The sequence below is a fragment of the Morone saxatilis genome, unplaced genomic scaffold (assembly GCF_004916995.1).
Source record: "Morone saxatilis isolate NCDOM2014 unplaced genomic scaffold, NCSU_SB_2.0 Contig22, whole genome shotgun sequence".
In the NCBI taxonomy this organism is placed as follows: Eukaryota; Metazoa; Chordata; class Actinopteri; family Moronidae; genus Morone; species Morone saxatilis.
The window spans coordinates 3,267,414-3,289,172 of NW_023339785.1; the positions used below are offsets into that span (position 1 = coordinate 3,267,414).

The following is a 21,759-nucleotide window of genomic DNA, read 5'->3' on the forward strand; positions in this document are numbered from 1 at the left end:
GAAATACTCCCCAGTTCTGATCCTAGCAACATACGCTAAACCCTTTATCAGCCTCCATTGTATTTTTCGAACAGTCACTGATTACACACGTCATTACGCACACCTAGCGTTCACAAAGGCGTGGATTACTGTCTCAAAGTGCTGTCTCTGAAGGACTGGTTTGATCTTTGCCAGCTGCCTTAACTGGAAAAAGCTGGATTTCACCACAGCTTTAATCTGGCTATCAAATTTAAGGTCCGCGTCCACTTAGCATTAAACCACACCCATAGCTCCTGCTCCAGTTTCTCATTGGACACCAATTGGTCCAGTACCACTGTGGTTTGGACACAAGCAAATTGCTTGAAGACTGCCTTGCAAGGTTATTTGTGTTTGGGAATAAATTGATGGCACTTGAGGAACCTCAAGCCATGCTGTGTTTCCGATAAATTCTAAGCTTTTGTGTTTAAAAGTTCTGAAACAACTCGGGGGACTTATTCGGTTTTACATGGTAATGGTAAATGGACTGCGTGTTCTGACCGACCACTCAAAGCACTCATATTCACCCTTTCACACACATTTATACATTGATGGCAGAGGCTGCCATGCAAGGTGCCAACTCAACTGACTAATCTCATTCACACACGTCACACACACTAATGTCACAGCAGAGACATGCAGAGGGAGGAGCTGGGGAATCACCAAACCTTCTGATTAATGGACGACCCACTGTACCTACTGACCCACAGCCAGACAGTGAGCTTAGCAAAGTTATGAGCTACAGCTAAAGCTGGGGGAGTTACAGGAACTTGACATTTACAATCATAAGGATGGGTGCACAGTGCAAGCTTTAATACACTTCAATTAGCTGTGTAAACAATTGGATGAACACTTTGCTTGTTTAAACTGTCAACACAGCTAAAAATATCCTGTTAATGTATACCGGTAAATGTCAGATTGTCACCTCTGCTTCACTTCCTGGTTGTTTTATTTTGTTGCATTGTTTTGTGACTGGTTCTTGGTTTGTTAGATCTGTAGAGGCAGATGCTTTTTGAAACATGTTGTAGCAGTACAATTAAATTTGAATTTTAAAGGTTTTATAAATTATATTTCAAACAACAATTTGCTATTTAACGATATAGTGGAGTTATGGCATCCTAAGAAGAGAGTGATGTCAGAAGGTAAGATCCAATTTCCAGTGGAGTCTGGTGGGCCATAGCACTCATTGATTTTGGTCTGAGATGCTGGTGCTCTGGTACCGTATCTAGTGGCAGTATGTAGTACCCTTAAATGTTCACTGATTTTGTTATATTTGTTATGTCATTAGTCTTTGTTTTTAACTGTGACTTAGGTAGCCAACAGCTTACCATAGTTATTCAAACCTTTTTATTTGGATGTAAAACCAAGTGAGTCCACTTGAAAGGTCAATTACAAATAGAGAAACAGAGATGAATATTGATAATGGACACTTCTGCAAAGTATCAGGATACATTCAATGGCAACATTGTTTGACGTCCTGTTCTAGCACTGAACTTTGGGACATAAATTATGTGGAATTGTTATTTTTAGGGATGCTGGGTTGTTTAGTGCGGTCATTACACAGAAAAACTGTATGTACGTAAGGCGAGCAAGTACAATAGGTCAGTGTTGACGAGCCTGTCAACCTGTGGTGATGACTGTTTACAACGGACAGTTTCAAAAACCATTTCACTTTTCTACTTCATTCATTCCAAATAATGTAATGTGATTACTGTCTGACTGTTTGTTTCTTGACTTTATTTTATTTATTATTTTCTCAGTAATTTACTTGGTGTTCTCATTTCAAATTGAAATTAAGCCAAAACTATGAAAATAAGACCCAGGTTGTATGACACGTTTCCCTTCTTAATTTTTCCTCATTAGCACTCTGCAGCCGGTCCACATCAGGGAAATAAAAAAGTAACGAAGCCAGTTCTTTTCTTTCACACCAGACCAACTGTCACTTATAATGTCCATCACACTACGAGCAGCAACTAGGTTTAAATTGCAGTCGTTGGAACCATCACAAACATTCAAATACCCTCTCGAGCTCTTTGACTGCAAACACTTTGTAACCAGATTGTGTTTCATACATTTTTGCTAGAACTATTTTTTGTTGTAAAACCTCTCTTTCCGAGGTGAGGTAAAGATAACAGAGCCTAATTGGAACAAAACTCCAGTTTGACCCTCCAGCTCAATGCAGAAACAGAAACCTGCCGTACAGAAGCAAACCTCAGCTGCAGCAGCAGCCGCAGTCATTTGCCTAAAGAGCCCTTGTCACAGCTAAGAAAATAATCTTCTCGGACTGGAAAAACAGGACTAAATCGCAGAGCAACAGTTTAGATGTGGGCACCTTCGCTGTGACTAAAACACCACGTCAAAACATGATTGGCAATTTTATACATGTACAAAGGTGTGGAATTACAGATGTAAAAAGTAAAGGTTATAAATGATGTTTCATTTATTTATCCTGCAGCTGGTAGGAATTCTTAGTTTAAAGTGTATTTGAAAAGATTACATACATGTGTTAAGTTGAATGGTTTCCATGCTGGTGTCCCCTGACGGTTTATTTTTATGAACTGGTTGGACTTCCAAACATTTGAGGTTTTAGATGGATATACATGTGATAAAACTTTTACTTAAGGACTTAAATATTAGTTTTTCTTTGGCTGTCTCACAAATACCATAAATTACCGAGCTGTTAACTTAAAAATAAATTAAATTAGCTCCCCAGCATACACGACAGAGAATTCTAATTTCTGCTTCATCCCACTAAATAAAAAAATGTCATCAACAAGACTGCTTAGCCTAATGCATTGATTTATTGTCCATTGTCAAATTTTTCCAGCTGAGTGAACCACCTGCTTTCATAATTTATTTTTACTCCCGAGCTTTCTGTGATTATTCTCTTTTTCCAGCCTCTACTTACGCTTTCTTGTGGTTCCAGCCAGCAGGAGACTATGTCATGACCCGGTCCTCTGTTCCAACACATTTGTCCCTGTTTATGACGCTGATAACAAGCGTTTGATACCAGTTTGGACAGCACCCATCGCCTCTGTTGCCAGTGTGAATAATAGCAGGCTTGTCTTTGCCCGCTGAGAGGGAACGCCAGTGTCCAGACAGCTATTGTTTGCAATTAGGGATTCCCATTGAGGCCTTCAGCAGCAGGCAAATGTTTTGTTGTTTTTTTTAATAAGAGACCATGTAAAGTTGGATCTTTTCCCTGTTGATAAGATATTTACCCTCAAAGGGTCTGATGATGGTGAGCATGAACAGAGAAAACAGGCTTGATGGATGGAGAATGGACAGGACAGGATGGGGGAGAGATCTGCTCATTTGGGGTTAGGAGGTGTGCATCCTCCATTACAGAAATTTGGTTTAACAAGATATGAAGCTGGCAGCTGGTAACTTTCTAATAACTGTAAATGTGTTGAAAGAAGCCATAATAAAATGTTTGTGAAGAGGGCAGACTCACTAAGTTCCATAAAGCATTTTTGCACACTATAACAGATTAGAGCTGCAAAGTAGGAGGCGTTATTTCAGTTTTATGGAGATCCAGAAGAAAAATCACAGTAACTTTCTACAGAAACAATAAAGGTTACTCACAAGCAAAGCTCTTTCAAGGCTTGGATTCACTGTTTTCTCCTTGTAAAGGCACAGCAAATTATGGCCAACCAATCCCACTGTGTTCCTGTTGCGTCTCTTTTAAATGTTCCCCTCTTATAAGGATAGCTCTTTCCTGTAGGACCTCTCGCCCAGAAATAGTAAGCTCCCTGATGCTGTTGTGTCCTCAGATGAACAAGAACTTTCTAGGACTGTCAGGAGAAAGGAAGCACTTAAATCATATATCAGCACTGGATGTAGCACATCAGAGTCTGAGCACTCTACTGCTCGAATGATTTAACAATCTACTAGTTTTTCTTGTCTATTTATGTTTTAAGTCTTATCTTCTAGTGGTGGTGCTTTTATGTGCTCTTTTATGTTTATTTTTATATCCTATCCTATTGTCTCATTATATGGAGCTCCACCACAGCAATTCCCTACTATCAACATTTAATAGGAAAGCATAAAGAGTAAGTGAATTAGTCAATGTGCGACAGACAGAAAGACAAATTTCTGAATAAAATGATAAACTTTCTTTCTAATTAGAAAATTATGAATAAAAAAATGACAAATGACAAATAATAGGATTAAAACTAAAGATAAAAGGTATTATTTTTTATACTATTTGTGTTCACCAAAGCCTGTGGCATTTTTGCTGATTCTGATTATATCAGCTACAGTCGAGTGTGGGAGCAACACAGCTTTAAATATGCAATAGCAGATACTTTCACCATATTTGTGGAGACCCCCAAAGATCTGTGCAATCAGCTCAGCTGACTCGACGGTTCTTGCAGAATCACTCATGTGTGCCGTCGGACATGTTATTTCTCACATTGCCCCACACTGCCGGCAGCATCAACCCTTCCAGGGCATCTGTGGACCACCAAGGCTCCTGACTGCCATTCATCAGGGCTGAAAAAAAAAACCCTGCTCTTTAGATCCAATCAGCAGCACTTCAGCAGCTTGTTCGGTACAGACACCTGATATGGAGCCACTCTAAAGGCTGGAGCCACTCTAAAGGCTAAAGCCACGCTTCAGAATTGCTGCCACAGCAGTGATGCAGAAGATAATCTGAGGCAGTGTAGGTGATTCAGGTGGGATTTCTTTTTTCCCTTCCTGACACAGTTGAGGAAATAGCTCTTAAAACATTTTCACATTTAGTTTTAAAAGATATTCACTATTAGCAAAAATAAAAAAAAATGTGCATTCTGTCTTCATCGTCAGCAAAGCAAACCAGCCGTCCAGTGACGGATTGGAGCTTTAAAGCTTCTTGTCTGGATGAGGTATTTCCCCAGTCAACCCTCATCTGTCTCTGAATGCCTAATTGAGGCTGCTGCTTGCTGATTGCCCACCAGAAGTTCAGTTTAGCTGCAGGTCAGAGTTCATGTGTATCAGATGTCAACAAAGTTACAACTTTTCTGTTTCACTCAGTCCTTCCCTCTTACCTCTGGCACTGCATTTCTGCAGTCCCTCTCCCTCTCTCTCTGTCTTCCACATGCAGAGATATGTAAAGTAGGATTTAAGAGCAAATGACAGTATGCAGAAGGGGTTCCTCATACATCTGGAAAATCAATTTAGAACATGTGGTGCGGTGAAGGCAAAAGAAAAGAGAAGACTGACAGAACAGAGTTGTCACAAATGCCTCTAACATTGTGAAACACACAACTGTCTGTTTTAAGAGTTATGGGCTCTTGCTGTCTCTAAACACAATACATATACAGGAGCTTGCAGAAGCATGTGTCTGCACTCACTAATTTAATGCATTATTTGATTATCAAGGGTGAAAATAAGGTATTTTGTGACATTTATTTAGGCAGTTTAGAGTTTGTGCTGATTAGGAATGGTTACTGTAAGGTCCTTTCAGACATTTTAAGTGATACTGGAAAACACAAATACACTTGACTTGACATCTGACCTTTTGAGATTCATGTAATCATGGAAACCCAGTGATTTGGTGCTGGGCATGTCGAAATTTGTCTAGTACCAAGGACCTTGTTGCCGCTTATCTTCGTCAAGGCTCCTTTTCTGTGGTGGAATGAACTCCCCACTGAAGACAGGACAGCTGATTACCTTAGGTTCACACTACACCTAGACACCTCATGCTAGCACAAAGAAACTGTAAGCGCTGGTACTACAGCTCTCAACCAGTTTTTAGTCTGTTTTTGTGAAGGAAGCATGCAACTTTCCTGGGACAAATAGCTCTTGGTTGAAAGCACCTATCGTAGGTCACAGGTTGATCTTGTTTAAAAATGCCTCATGGATCTTCAAACAACATCTGAAAACCTTTACAATCACATCTTTCCAAGGTCTTCTGCTGGAACTGGGTAAGCTGCACCAAAAATATTTGTAACTTTCCAAAACCGACATTATGACATTCGTGGCCATTTCATCTAGAAACTAGGCAGGTGTGTGAAGGTGAGAAAGTGTTCAGAGTTTGAAGCTTTCATTTTCATTCTTCACACTGCTAATTCAGTCAGTTTCGTATGAACAACAAAGTGCAACACCATGAGTCAAGGAGACACTGCTTGGAAGTCTGGGCTGTTATGCCCAATTGCGTAATTATATAATTTTTTCCCCTTTCTGTGACTTTTGCCTCTTTTTTGGGGTTTTCATCCGACCCTCGAGTGTAGATATTCAGAACAGCTATAAGCACTGATGACACCAGGGTACATCTAATTGTGCCTCTTCAACCAAATGTAGCTCAGGTAAACTCAGACATCTAGACATTTATTGTAAATTTACTAGAAGGTTAAATGAGTAGGGTTGCGGGTGGCAGATTGCAGGCTCAAGTCTGTGAATCGGCAGGGAATCATGTGTAGCCTAAAAGAAAAACACGTTCTTCTCATCAAACATTGTCTCAAAGTGCAACTCAGCATCAAAGTTTAATAGAGGCTCTGAGGTAACAGTGTTGTTGCTGAATAGGAGTTGGACAACTGGGTGCTGAGCTTTATTGTTCCTCAAGAATCAGGAAGCAGATGCCAGCAGCTTTAGAATCTGAAGCTGACAGGCAACTAATGATCAGTGTGTGTTTTGAAAGCTCAGAGAGAAAGCACTTGCTCTTGCTTCTGCGTGCATTGTCATATCCGAAATGAGGACAGGCTCCTGCTCGAAAGAGGATATTTTTACGCTGCCTGTCATGCCCACCCATAGCTGTGTTAAATGGTAGTAGCTACTACAATAACGTGCGTATCAGTGTCTCATTTAGGGGAAAGGTCAGACTGTAGCCAGCAAATTCAAGATGAAAGAAGATTGGTATGGCGCTACTGAGGCCTTTCTAACCTAATGATGCTTCTGTTGAGAACCTGTCAGCGTTCCCATTTGATCTGATTAGTGTGTTGGCACCACTGATCAAAGAACAGGCCTCATTTGCACACTATCACTTCGCCTTTGAACCTCAGATGGTGAGAGTAAAATAATTTGGCAGATAGGGACGGTGTATAGCTCCTGACTCCAGCAGTGAATCATACAGTAAAGGCGTGTACCAGCATATTACAGAACATAAAAGCTACACAAACTTGTGATTTTCTGTAGACCTGCAGGACAAACACATGAGGAAAGAAAACTAAAGTTATGCTCGTGTAATGGAGTTGTTCTCACTCCTGCTGCTGCCTTCCTGTCAAGCCTTTAAGTACGAGAGACCACAAACCTCGGGAGGATTACTGTAATGCATTACCAATGTCAAACAAGTCTGAGATTAAACAAGCCATTTTCAGAGGGCTCTTAAACCACACAATTTACTCTGAGGGATTTGATTTATAACTCATTCTGCTACTTTGCTGTACCTTGAGACATTTTGTTGACTCCACGCCAAGGTCATATGTGCAGGAGTGAAAATGCAACGCCTGCACTTTTATGCCATAAAATATGTCACATTCCCCATGGTGGATAGTGGATTAGCACCCTGCATCTGGTCTTAACTTTATTCAGGTTGAATCAGACATAAACATGATAAACTTTATTGCATTTTTCTTCACACTGGACAAAGAGATGTCTTTGGAAAATGGATGGAAATTGAAAATACTGAAGACGTCTGATTGTGAATTGTTGAAACTTTAAATTGAATGTTGATTGTCAAAAAATTTGACTTTTATGCTATTTGTAACTTTTAACAGTGATTAAATGACTCAATAAAAGGACTTTATCATTTTGGAACACTGGTTCTCAAACTATGGTAAGTTTACCACTGATGGTATGCGATCTACCTCTAGTGGTTTGTGGTAGAATCTCTTAAATATATATATATATTAATTAAATTAGGGATGCTCGATATTGGCTTTTCTGCCGATATCCGATATTCCAATATTGTCCAACTCTCAATTTCCAATACCGATATCACCTGATACCGATAAGTTAGATTTGCTAGGCTTTTACAGCCAAAACTGTTACTCTTTTTTAACATATACGATATCTCCTATTGTGGAATCAACACATATTATGGCCTAATATTTATTGTTTGAAGCCCCCATGGAATATAGTTTTTCATTACATAAAATGCCCCATGTAGCTTTTCCAAAGTAAAACACTGTCTGTGCAAAAATACAGAGAAACCAACTTCAATTTCATTGTATTTTTTTAATACTGAGAAAAGAGCGGCTAACGCTAATCGCCTACTAAGCGCTAATCACGTAGCTTGAGCTGCGATAGCTCTGGTTATGTTTTTGCGTTTAATAGTTAAAATCAACTCTTAGCTTAAATTCGTTTGCTTCTGGCTTAATCCACGGTTATGCAATCAACCCAGTCCTAGCGTGTAGTTTTGGTTTGTATAATTTCGTCATCTAGCGGCTGATGCCGGTAAACGTCCCATGCTGCGTTCATGCAGGCTCGGAAATGCTGAAGCCTACAGAACAAACATCGGTTATAAAAACCCGATACCGATAATTCCCGATATTACATTTTTTAGTGAATATCGGACATCCCTAAATTAAATAGATTAATTTAAAAGAAAAATGACTATCAAAATTCAGTACTTAAACTGTGATATCACTATAGAAACAGAACAATCATGGCTATAGGAATAAGAACTCAAAAATGTCTTTTATGCCATGAATCATAAAAAAAAAAAAAAAACTTGAGCGGAAATTCTAAGAAAATGTATTTTACAAAACTAAAAAACAATGGAATTCACAATACAGATAGCTTAGATTTGATGTATTTTCCTTTTGTTGACAAGATTAGTTCAAGCACCGTGAATTAAAAAATTTAAGCTAGCTTCTCTGATGCTCATGTTGATGATTTAAAGAAGAGTTCTGCTGCTTGGCTAATTGCTGTGATCCAGCAGGCTACCTTGGAGATGGAGGAGATATAAATAACTCTCCATAGATAGAAAACCATAGATACCAGATTATCAGATTTTCAACTTGAGACATATTGATGAGCAACAGAAACTTTATTACATAAAAAAAAGGCTTTGGCTCTTGGATGGAGCGCTCACTCTCATTAAAAGTTTTTTTGCCAATGACTGCGGCCATACCTGAACAACTTAAGCAATTAGTGCGAAGGGATTACTTGTCGCTGATGCAGCTCCACTTTGTGATGTAAGCAGATAAAGGAAACATTGATTTTAACATAAAAAGTCTTGCCTCTGTGCAGTTAAACCAACTAAAGCTTTTTTTTCTATTCATCACTGTTATCTGTAAGATACAGACTGTAGTTTCACTCTGCAGATCAGTGCTGATGTGCTGTTGTTGTGTCTTTTTGCTGTTTCCATAGCATGCTAAAGCAGATGGCCCTGATCTGCTTCCTGTCTCTGGTCATGCTGATGAGCATCCTGGGAAACCTGCTGGTCATGGTGGCCGTCTGCAAGGACAGACAACTCAGGTGGGACAGAGCTTTTGTTCCTTTTTCCTACACATATTCCTTTCTTTCCTAGAGTGCATACACTTGCATACAATGAACCAAAACTGCTAATAAAGTGGTAACACACAGTGGGTTTAGGTTTGGTATGTCAGCAAAGAAATGAATTCAGACTGTCTCTGTGTATTTAAGTGATGATAACAGAATGAATGAGTGCGTGTCCTTTTGTGTCTTTAAGCAAGAGCGAGAGAGCCTCAGTTAAGTAATACATTAACATGAATATACACTGCTCAAAGAAAGGGTGATGTTTCTGTCCAAGCAAATAATGCATGTGAGACAAGGCCAGAGCTGGCAGGTCATCCTGAGGACGGCTGGTCATGTGGGAGTAGCTGCCACCGCAATAATTCTTCTCCTTCTCCTCCTCCTCTCCTCCTCCTCTCATCTCTACCTTTTCTTTCTCTTCTTCCCTTGTGTCATCTCTCTTCTGCTTATTGTCTCTCTGATCTCTCTTTGTCTCTCTCTATCTTGTGACACCTGAGAGCTCAGGGTGACCTTGCTCCCCAGGATGTTGACATGATGTGCATGTGTGTGTGGGTGGAGTAGGGTGAGTGCGCGGCAAAAAAAAGTTAATGTAGGCAGGTGTGTGTACATGTGCGGTTTTATTTCTGTGTATATTTGCCAACTGCCTACTTGCAGTGTGTGTGTGTGTGTGTGTGTGTTTGTGTGTGTGTGTGTATGGACTGTATGTGTGTACTTAAGAACACTGATGAGTGACAAAGTCATAGCTGTGATGTCTCACCTCCCTAAGGACAGAATCATGGCACACCATATTTGTTTCTCCCTGCCTCATTGTCTTTATGTCCACTGGGGAAAACACACACACACACACACACACACACGTTATCTTTAGTCCCAGTACACACAAACTCAAATGCGAATATGAAAAAGGACACATACACACAAACTGTGAGACACAAAAATTCTCCTTCTCAGTGGGAGTGTCCCACTGGTGACAGTGTTCGTGACAGAAAAAAGCATAACTAGTAACGAGTACATCATTAAAACCAACAAAACTGCAAAACAACCAACAAACATCATCAAGCACCAGTCAGCCTGTAATCAGTCAATCAGTAAAAAAACGGTTTGTCAGATTTTTATTTATCTTAGTAGTCCTTACTTGTGGCAGTATCCTAATGTCGACATACACCTCAGTGTGACAGGCTGAGCCTTTGCTCATATAGCATTACAGTCCTATAGCAAACAAAGGTATCGAAATCTATGCAGCACACCAAGAAATATCTTGTTTTCTATTCCACGTATTCTTCCTTGTCAAAACCTGGGACCTACATTACCCACAATGCAACTGGATTGCCAGCAGTTTGCTCGCAGATTCAGGTGTGTTATGCTAGTAGATGCCAATGTAGCCCAAGCCCCCAGGAACAGAGACGGGAAGCTAATTTGACATTGTGCCCAAACCGTGTAATTACAGCAACGGCAATCTGTCACGTGATGTAAACTGGCTCAAAAATACTTTTTCCCATAACCTTACATTGTGATTAGTTCATATATTAGTTTGCAAGTAATCTTATAACCAGATGGACAAACTGGATAGCAGTGAAGTCTGTGCAGTCTGTAAGAGAGAAAAGCTCCCATTCATCAATAACCACCACACAAACACAACCACTGTTACCAACCACCTCTTGTTTCTCTCCATGTGTCATGTCAAGTGTGTGAACAAGAACCCCCCCACACACACAGACACATGCTGCCACACAGTCTGCATGCTGTTTATACTGGACATTGGGCAGATCTATAAGAAATCGCTAATCGTTAAAATCCCAGACAGACAAAGAAAAGGGTTGTCAGATGGAAAGGTGAAGCAGTGAAAATATTAATATAACGTACACTTAGACTGATATTGATTTTTTTTTTTCATGTGGCTAAAGTAAGTTTTTCTGCAACCCCATTCCACAGCAGTGCATTATTCCTGTCTATTTCTCCAAACTGCAGGCACACTGACCTCTGTCTATTGTAGGTAACACACTGAGGATAGGTACCTCATACAACAATTGTCCCAAATTCACACACAATCAGTTATCATTATTATTTTAGTTATTGTTTGAGTTAATATTTCTTCTTTATTTACAACTGATCAATAAATGCATCACTGCAAACTACAGTGCAAATGCAAACCTGTTTTGGGGAATTTGAGTAAAAACGTTTTTTACGAAGGGAGGGAGAAGAGAACAAACAATTTCAATATAAGTTATAACACCCTAATGCAGAGAAAGAGTGAGAGAAAAGGTCAAACAGCTCTTTACATGTAAGCAATAGGAACACCATAGAGAAAGAGTGAGAGAGAAGGCCAACGTGCCCCACATGCCACACCTATTGACTGCCTTCGCACAGCACAAGAGGAGAGGGAGAGACCCCGGTGAAGAGTAGCCGTGGACTGTGATTACTCTGATTAGCGTGCATGGGAATGAACTACGATACAATATATTGGAATATATTTCCTGCTTTCTCCCAGATGGTTTGAATGAGGCACTAAATGTGTTGCTACTTGCTTTTAGAAATAAAGACACTAAGAGGGTCCCTAAATCTAGTGAGAAAGTTGCCAAGTTGGCATCTCTGGTCTGGCCATCTCACATTTTTCAATTTTGAACACCAGCAATAAAATTGATATATATTGCATGACACATAAAATTAATAATTTCATTTGTAATGATACATTTCTCCACTCTTCCAGAATTGTCCCAGGCACTCCTGTCCCAGGCGCTATTTTTATTGTCCTCGGGACAGTGGGACATTCTTAATTGCTGCACTATACATGCATCATTGTCTTCGCCATAATCATAGTAATGAAGAAATCAGGATGTCCTCTTTCAAGCCTTGCCCGATTTGTAATGAGGAATTTTGAATTTACTTTCTTGTTGTGTGAATAAATGTATGCCTGTGTATTTAAATAATATTGACGCCATCTCTGATGTCCTCATCCCTCTTCTACTCTTAACTGTATTTTCTTTTTAAATGCCTTCATATCTCCTCATCTGCCTTCCAGAGTGGGCGCCATGTTTGTCTGTAAATTACACCAACCTCATAGTAACACAATCCCTTTTAATAAAGTTTATTTATTCTTAGCACTTTAAGCTAAACACGATATGTCATCCTAACTAAACATGACGCCTCCCCCTCTGGGCATGTTGATGGTTTCTAAACTGTTCTGAGCCAACACTGCTGTGTGTGTGTGTGTGTGTGTCTCACATGTTTGAGCGTACAGTGTATGGTATATGTGTGTATATAAGCCTGTAGGCATGCATCTACAGTATGTGTGTGTGTGTGTGTGTGTGTGTGTATACGGTGCTGTATTTATGTTTGCTTGGGCTTGCTTGTGTGTTTGAAATGCATGTACGTGAACGTGTGTGTGCATGTCACCATGATTTACGCGTGCCCCACATGCAGCAGGCGGAGCAGACAGCTGGCTGTTTCCATCACTAACAGCCTGTTTTAAGGGGCTGTTTGGGTTAGTGACAGGCAGATGGAAACCCCTCACAGCCATCCACTCTTACTGAAGCTATTTATAGACCGTGGACCATCCACGCTGCAGAAAATGTGGAGAACGGGCCAGCTGACTGACCGACTCGCTCACTGATTAGCTGGTTGGCTGGTATGGTTCACCTGTGAATGCAAAGATAGTTACCAGCCTGATAAGGAAAGGTATATATTTTCCTATTCTCATCACTCTACATTTGATTGCCTACCTATTGGGATTCCTTTATAATCTGACAGTTTGACTCATTGATGAGTCGACTGGTCAGCTGACTAGCTGGGGCCTAGCTTTCCATCAAATTGACAGGTTTTTATATACAAACCCTGTGACAATATTTTCGAGAGAGAAAGAGAGAGAGAGAGAGAGAGACTGTGAAGGTGAGAGAGGAAGTATTTATTGATGTATGTGTGTGACAGATGCGTGTCCCAGCTGCATAGCTGCCTATATATGAATACATGTATATTTGAAAGCAGTAGTGATGTACACTATTGTTTCACAATGCAGTGCATAATACAAATAAAGAAGCCGCTATTAGCTGAACGAACATGACAAATTGTGAATGTGTGATTGTTTGCCAAAGTTGACCTGGCAATCAGACAGAATTTCTCTTTAATTTGTCCTATTCTTTTATGTTTAATCATGTTCATGTTAGACGTTTTCTGTTTTAGAGGGTTGGGGGCACTTTGTCCAAACCAATCACCAGTGACTGTCAGTCAGTCAATCTATCAGTTTGATTGATACTTCACATAATTCTCTATTGCAACCAGGACCATGTGTAGGATTTAATGGCTTCTAGTGGCGAGATTGCAGTTTGCAACCTACCAATAAGTGGGTTGGTATCTTATTGTGGATATAGTGGTATTGGATCAGGGGTGAAAGTAACAAACTACAACTACTCATGTTACTGTAATTAATAATAATTGTTTTGGGTACTTTTTTTTCAAGTCTGTAATTTTACTCTTTTTTAGGTATGCAACACTATGTAAACTAACTTACTACTTTAAAACTCATAATTCACTTCTGAGCAGACCTATAATTTATATCCAAAACTCATCTGCATTTTTGTAGCTCAAACAAAAGAGTTCTGTGCAGGTTCAAAACCATTATTAGTGCTTTATGTTTTTAGATAACAATGCCTAGTTTAATCCCCTCATACATTTTTATCATTTGTTAGAAATGTGTTTTGTTGAAAGTAGCTATTTCCCCTAGACTGAATGCCTGTTCTTGATAATGCGTTAAACACCAACAGTTAAAAAGTAAGTAAAAAATTTAATGTAAATCATTACTAATAGTACTAGGATGCTGTGTAACGTTGGCACAGATTGTGTGTGTAAAATGTGAGTTAGAGTTTGAAAAGAAAGCGTTGCTGTGCAAGTGAATGAATGCTTGTGTGTGTGTTCAAAGCCTGATTCGGGTCATAGATACTCACTGCCTTCATTGAGTTGCGCTGATAATACATAATACTCATTCACACAGCAGCTGCGACTTTGTATCTCAGTTCACTCTCCCCCACACTAAACCACTCTGCTGTCTCTCTTTACACAAACTGAACACAAATGATGTACTCCACCTGAAATAACCAGTTTAAAATAGAGCGGTCCATTCACAAACACACAGGTCATATGGGCATCCATCTGGCTCACCTAAAGCAAGGAGACATAGCAAATGCATGCTATTGAAGACTAAATATTAACATTAAATATACATATTAAAGACTTGTAAAAAAACAAAAACAAAAAAACAATGTAATGACAAAAGAAGAATATCTACAGGACACTAAAGAAACATACTCAGGAGGTCGTAAAAGCTGTGATTTTAGTTACAGAACACCATCCCAACCTGAATGGGCTATAAACCAGACCCCTGTTACAAGGAACAATGTAGAAGATAAAAATAAGATATCTCTTGGGGCCCATTTATTGTAATGTTTGCCTTTTTATCCCAGCAATACTTTGTAGAAGCAGCACCACCCTGTGTGACAGCTGCTTCGATAAAGAAAACCACCTTCTATCAAGAATCCGAGAATGACTGTGCTTACAAATATTTTTACAATGCTTATATTTTGAAATCATAAGTTTTATATAATATTTATATATTTATATTTAGTATTTTGTTATCTGAAGAAAACAAAAGGCCAATTCCTTGAGATCATTTTTAACGAGACAACAACATGTTTTTTCAAGGTCACAGGATGATTATGGAGAACTGAAAAATGAGTGTCTGCTTCATTTGATCACACCTGATTTCAGCCCTCAAGATCACTGTCATTACTGTTGGGGAGGATTCATGACTGAACTGAAAAGAGTTGTTAGCAGAATGTACATCTGAGAGTTCATATAAGCTATTCATTTCCTGGCAATGAGATAGAGAAGTGAAAAGATAGGAGTTCACTGCAATGTCCAGAGGAAAAAAAATACATTTTGTTTCTCGTGATAACGGGTTAATTATCTCTGTATGCGAGATGGGAAAGCTTGTTTTCTCAAGATAATGAGATAAATTAACTTGTGATAATTGCATGCATGGCCATTCTCGGCTCCTGTAGGATTCAGTCCTCCGGTCTCTTTTATATCATAAAGTTTTACCTGTTTGCAGAATGAATCTACCTTAATCTCTTTCTCTCTGTGGTTGTACCTCATTTCAACTTTTTCACTTTTAGAACTCTGTCCCTGTATTCCTCCTCCCTCTCCAGTGAATGGGAAGATGGATGTTTCCTCTTTCCTCTCTATTTTGATGTTGTTGTCCTTTTCACCTGAAATCTAGTGTTTAGTGAGTAATGGAACCAATATTTGATTTCCAATTCGATACATTTTTTGGTCTTTGCTGGTATTGGAAGACAAACTTAGAACCTGTCTGCCTCTGTTTACCTTTGATAAGTGAACTTTAATATCTTGAACTGCCCCTCTCAAGTTTTCTGCCGTTGTGGCTGCATGGATACAAGAGGTGCATTGCTAAATTTAGACCATATTAATTACCATATCATCCAAACTTTAATTATAATTTGGACACATTTGCATCACGTTGCACACTACTTTCTATATTATGCTATCACATGGACCAGTCTTAACTAGCTCATTAGCCTACATGCATGATCATGTAGCCTGTAACATAACATAAGGCAATAGTGTGCAACATGATGCACACGTGACATGCTGTGCATGCAGATGTGGACATTTTTATTCACAGGGCATCCCATTGCTTACACCATTCATCAGGGGGTTGTCCTTTTTCAGGTTAGAGCAACAGCCACTCAAATTATGTGTGCACGTCCGTGCTTCCTGCCTTTTGTTGTCTTGTCCTGACGATCTGAGGAGCTCACATCAGTTAGGCATAGGAGAACATCCATCAGACCTCTTTTCAGTAGCCTCCACTAGTAGCACTGCTGCTTTTTGACAGTTTTATTGGAAACAAGACTTCATAAAACAGAGAAATTTGTTTTGAATATATTAAAGGTTTAGTTTTAAATTTTAAATTACTAAATGACTATGGCATTGCAGTTTCTCTGTGATGTTGAGTCACACATGTAAGTGAATTTGAGAGGGAGTGAGAGAGATTGGCAGTTGTATGTAAAGAAATTATGCGTGTTTTTGCGAGGGAGGGGGCAAAAGCAATTATAGAAAAATAACAAAACAGCTCATCGGATGTCATTTTAATTATGAAAACACAAAGAACAGCAGTTGTTGTTTTTTATGGTTTTTGATGTATTGTAATCTGAGCTTTGTGGGGTTTCTAAAATAAGCAACGTTTTAATGCAATGAATAATGGCCAAACTGGTATTCTTCTACTCTAAAACCAGATAAGTTAACTCAATATAAGATAAGTTAAGAACTCTTTTTTCTTAGTTAACATAACCTAGGCATTACCATAAGAGAGAGAGAGACCCATATATGCAGCGGTCCGGGTTCGAGTCCGACCTGCGGCCGTTTACTGCATGTCATCCCCTCTCTCTCTGCCCCCCTTTCCTGTCTCTCTCCAGCTGTCCCTGTCAAATAAAGGCATAAGGCCAAAAAAATAATACTAAAAAAAAACACACAGCCCACTAATTGAAACTATTGTATCAAGTACAATGCAGCAACCCGAAATGGCACTGTGGTATTGGAACAAAGTTTCAATTGCTTGAAATATGTCAACCAATCAATCAAAGGAAGAACACATTTCCACCCTTTTTGTTATGGTGTTGGCCAAAGGTGCACAGTACCCTATCCTATGTCACACTCCATCAGTGGGAGGATGCATCAGGTTTTGAGAGCTCTGTATATAACATTTTTCATTCTTTCCCCTCTCATTCTTCCCCTCCATCAGGAAAATCAAGACTAACTACTTTATCGTGTCTCTGGCGTTTGCTGACTTGCTGGTGTCGGTCCTTGTAATGCCGTTTGGTGCCATCGAGCTGGTCCACCAGCACTGGATCTACGGTGAGACCTTCTGCCTGGTCCGGACCTCGCTGGACGTCCTGCTGACCACCGCGTCCATACTGCACCTGTGCTGCATCGCCCTGGACAGGTCAGATTTTCTGCTCTGGTTGTGTAGAGATACAGATAGCATTTTTACTCAGCATGCTGTGTTTTGTCATGTAATGCTTGCGTGTGAAGGATTTATCTGTATGGTTGATATTGTGAAACGTCAACCCGTTGGTGTGAACTTGGACCTCATCTGAGATACTCATTCTCTGAGTATGTCCACACTAAGCTGGTTAAATGTGTTAGCATTGCTCAAACAATGCTTTGTGGTAGGAAATGAGCATTGCGTTTATTTCTGCTGTGTGATAGGCTGCTAGATCTGTCCATATAGAGTAAAAAATGTCCAAAATGTATCACCCTTAATGATAGAAATTACAATCCCTTATCGAGATATTTTTATCAAACGTGTAAAGGTGAGAGACTTGGATTTATGTTGGCAGTATACAGTATAGTAGACCTATACACACTATCTATACTATAGATAGTGTGTATAGGTCTTGAGTGTTTGGATGCTCTGCTGATTGGGTCTAAATCTTAGTTATTTTGTGTAGAAACATTGCTCACACTGGCCAGGAATATCTGTCAGAAGTTTTAATGATACACACCAGCAATCTGAACTGTAGTTGTAGAGAATCAGGCATTCACATGTGCTTCCTCCTACACACTGCCCTCTATGCCTGTTTAACACCATGGACAAAGCCACTACATATCACGCAGTAACCAACATGGTCTTAAAGGCATGGATGTCATTTCCCAGTTTTTGAGAATGCATAAAATGCTGAAAAGTTGCCCACAAGCTCAACAAAACCTATCGAAAGTAATATTCTTTTCCTCAAATCATTTTACATTTTGTAAACAGACTTCTGACCGTCATCTTTCTTACCACAATATAAAGCTGGTCCAAAGCTGAAACATTAGTCAGCAAGTCGGGGCAGAGTGCAATTTGACGTCATTTGATTTAAGCAATGCCTTTCATTTTGACGGCTTTGGTATTAACCCGAGGGAGAGGACTGATAGCATGGATTGTGTGAGGATGGAGACCTGATAAATTCTTTTCATTGCCTCTGCAGCCAGACTGATGGAATTCATTTCAACTCTGAAGAGGAAAAGAAAAACACATTGACTTTTACAGCAACTGACAAATATCAGCACAGCAGCAGACGCAAATGAAACAGGCCATTTAAACGGCGGGAGAGCACTGTAAAAGTTATTCATTCACGCTCTCTGAAGTACATGTTGTTTATATGGGTTTAGCTAGCCAAAGTGTGCCTGTCGAAATCCAGTTTAGTGGTGGTGGTTTTGGAGGCTGTAGCTTCAGTGCGCTTCGGCCTGGAAGTCACTTGTAGTACGTTAGCTTGCCTGCTAGCTCTGTCACCATATTGCTCATTACTTTACTCATTATCTGCAGTCGTTAGCTTGCTAGCAAACATTATACTGCACTTTGGGACAACTCTGCTCATCACCATGACCACTTTAGTCAACCATTGTTAGCATCTGTTTTGTAATCTTCTGCATTCCCTGCTGAAAATAATATTGCATCAATCAGATATGCTGTGGTCTCAAAGATTCTGTTTGAAGCTTTTCCTTCCTGAGAATGTGTAGAATTGGCTACTCGGTAAACAAACTGTGACTTGGTTGGAAAGTCTGTTGTTCACTTATTATGGTCGGTATCTGTTGTGTTGAGGGTGGGAGCCTGTGATGTGAGAGAATCAGACAGGGTGAGCCTTATCATGCAGACAGCTGGATTAAACTGCACCTCAACCCGACAATGCCCAAACTGAAAGAGGTGTGAGCAAAAGTCACAGTCTTATCACTGTTTTTTCACTTCGCAAGCTGACTCGTGTTCTGTGACTTTTCAAACATGCTGCAATATTGAAAAACTGAGAGAGTAAATAATGCTGAAGAAAACTTTATGTGTTAGAAGTTTCTGCAAGTTAGAGTTCATGAAAAATGTATTCGGCCTTTAAGGATTTCTACACTGAATGTAAACGCAGGAACCTTTAACGTAAAACAAGTGTTGTGTAACATTGTAGGGATGTTGGCACAACCCTTACTGAATACTGAGAGAATATTGTGCTGTGATCTTCTGATTTTTACTGTTTATCATGATGTGTCTACAATAAGAAGACAGGGAACAAACTTGAGGAATGTAGGAGGACCTCTATGACCTCTCACTTAAACACATATAGTAATAGTGCAAGATGAATGCAGCATAGCCATGATCATTAGATATGTGTTCCGGTTAAGTGAGCTCCATCACATGCATGTACATGTGTTTTTTAACGTAGTAATGAAGCAACAAACACAAGAGAATTTTCCAAATTAGACAAACCAAACATGCAAAGCTCAGCAGCAGTAAAGGAGGAAATGGTCTCCTCATTCAATTATCTGGCCGGAGGAGCTTTGTGCTCTTCTATACATACAGCTGCCTCCGCATCCTGGAACTTCCATTACCAATTTATAGCGAGGCAATCACCCTTCATTACCCCCAAGCTCCCCCTGTCCCAAGTGAATCATATCACATCTCCCACAGACTGTATCTTTCTCCGCCTCCTACTCTTATTGCCTGCTTCTTCTGTTGTTGATTCTGATGTTTCTCTCACAAACTATATTGCAGATGCTATAACCTTCCCCTGTCCGCTGTTTGTCCACATCCACGGAGAATGGACTTTACAGTGAAGTAGGAGACATCTTGTGTCCAGCAGGAAAACACGTTATTGTTCCAATCAGACTATTTATGTCTAATACATGTCTGGAAGGGGTCTTGATGAATAATAATTTGTTTAATAAAAAGATATTTAATAAAAATAAAATGAATATCTTTTGACCACAGTCACACACTAAATTCTGCTTTTCTTATGCTTTGAGATAATATGTGCTAATATCTAGTTAAACTAAACAGTGATAGAAAAGTTGGGAAAATGCTTCTAAGCTATAATAAACTGTATTAAATTTAAGAACAGGTGTAGTTAAGCAGACCAACAGCATCTGTATCATCGACTCAATGTTTTCCTTACTAATTACAGGTTGACAGGCCATTTCAGAAGAGGTTTGTGGTTAGATTAAAAGTGTCAGGCAGACTGACAGACAGAGAGCGTGGAAGTTGATCCTTATGTAAAACTGCAGGATGAGACCAAGAATTAATGGAACTGTCAGTTACAGCAAAATGTAAGAGAGAGTCTGGAGACCCATATGGTATAAAGCCCAGATTAACTGTTTCTCCCAGTGTGTGTATATACAGTATGTGTGTTCTGCTGGGTATTCTAAATATTAAACAAACACATAGGAACACTCAAAATCTGCAAAACAACTGAAACAAAGGCACTAAAGATTAAAACAAGCGTAGGCAGATTTAACACTGGATTTGTCAGTAATCCTCCTTCATTACCATAACTTGGAACCAGAACTACTTTTCTGTTTAGGAATTCATCTGCCAGGGAGAGATAAAGACTATCACTGTGACACACAGACAAAGACTTATGGATTCAGAGTGCAGAGAAAATAGAGCTTGTCTTCATGCAAAAACATTTTCCGACCTTATTTAACCTGAGAGCATTTGCTGCACTCTGTGCAGTCATTCATTGTTGGCCATTGAACTTAGTATTACAGCACTTCCCTTAACGGACCAGTGATTTGCCTGTATAAGCCTTTTTACTATAAATAGTCCGTGTTCAAGTCAGCTATTGGTTTTCATTCAGTTCCACATGATACTGTATGTATAACGTCTTGAAACTTCCTTGAGTTATATGCTCCATCACCATGATAATTAAGTGTAAAGAAAGGTACATTTACTACATTACAGTATAAACATTTATCAATCCACACCACTCAAAATCACATTCACAGACCTAAATTGATACAGTAGGTAGTTAGTTTGCTACATGATGTCTTTCATGTATCTAAACTGCAAAGAACACTGCACTATACTGCATTATTTTTGATTGATGTTCTAAATTAAAATATAGAGTTTATGTAGTTTTTTCAACCCCGAGTTGTGATTGCTTTCTTCATCATCATCTTTCTCTCAGTTCCAACAACCAGAGGGATAGGCCAACCTCTGTGTCACCTTGGTGGGAAAACTAGGAGAAAGAAACATACACAATTACTACAGCGTGTAAGAACACTGTAGTATGCAACTCTGACAAGTTTCAAGAGACTGCTAATTAATTTCCATACGGTACAGAAATGAATGGAATGGAAATGAAACAATGGGTGCCTGTAGGAAAAATATATCTAAATATCTAGAACTGTGTCAGCAGAATTAAAAAGTACACATGATTTATCAGAGACTAAGCTACAATCTGGTTCTTTTTTTTATTTATTAAAGTATTTTTATTACCTTTAATTGATAGAGACAGCTGG

The 21,759-nt window shown here is 39.4% G+C and overlaps 1 protein-coding gene across 1 annotated transcript in view; it reads left to right on the forward strand.

Moving 5' to 3' along the window:
* htr4 (5-hydroxytryptamine receptor 4) overlaps positions 1-21,759 on the forward strand; it is a 174,541-nt gene that overhangs the window by 77,657 nt on the left and 75,125 nt on the right. The window contains exons 3-4 of the mRNA XM_035668714.1: positions 9,307-9,414; positions 17,240-17,440. Coding sequence (XP_035524607.1) covers positions 9,307-9,414; positions 17,240-17,440 — 309 coding nt within the window. The remainder of the gene's footprint in view (positions 1-9,306; positions 9,415-17,239; positions 17,441-21,759) is intronic.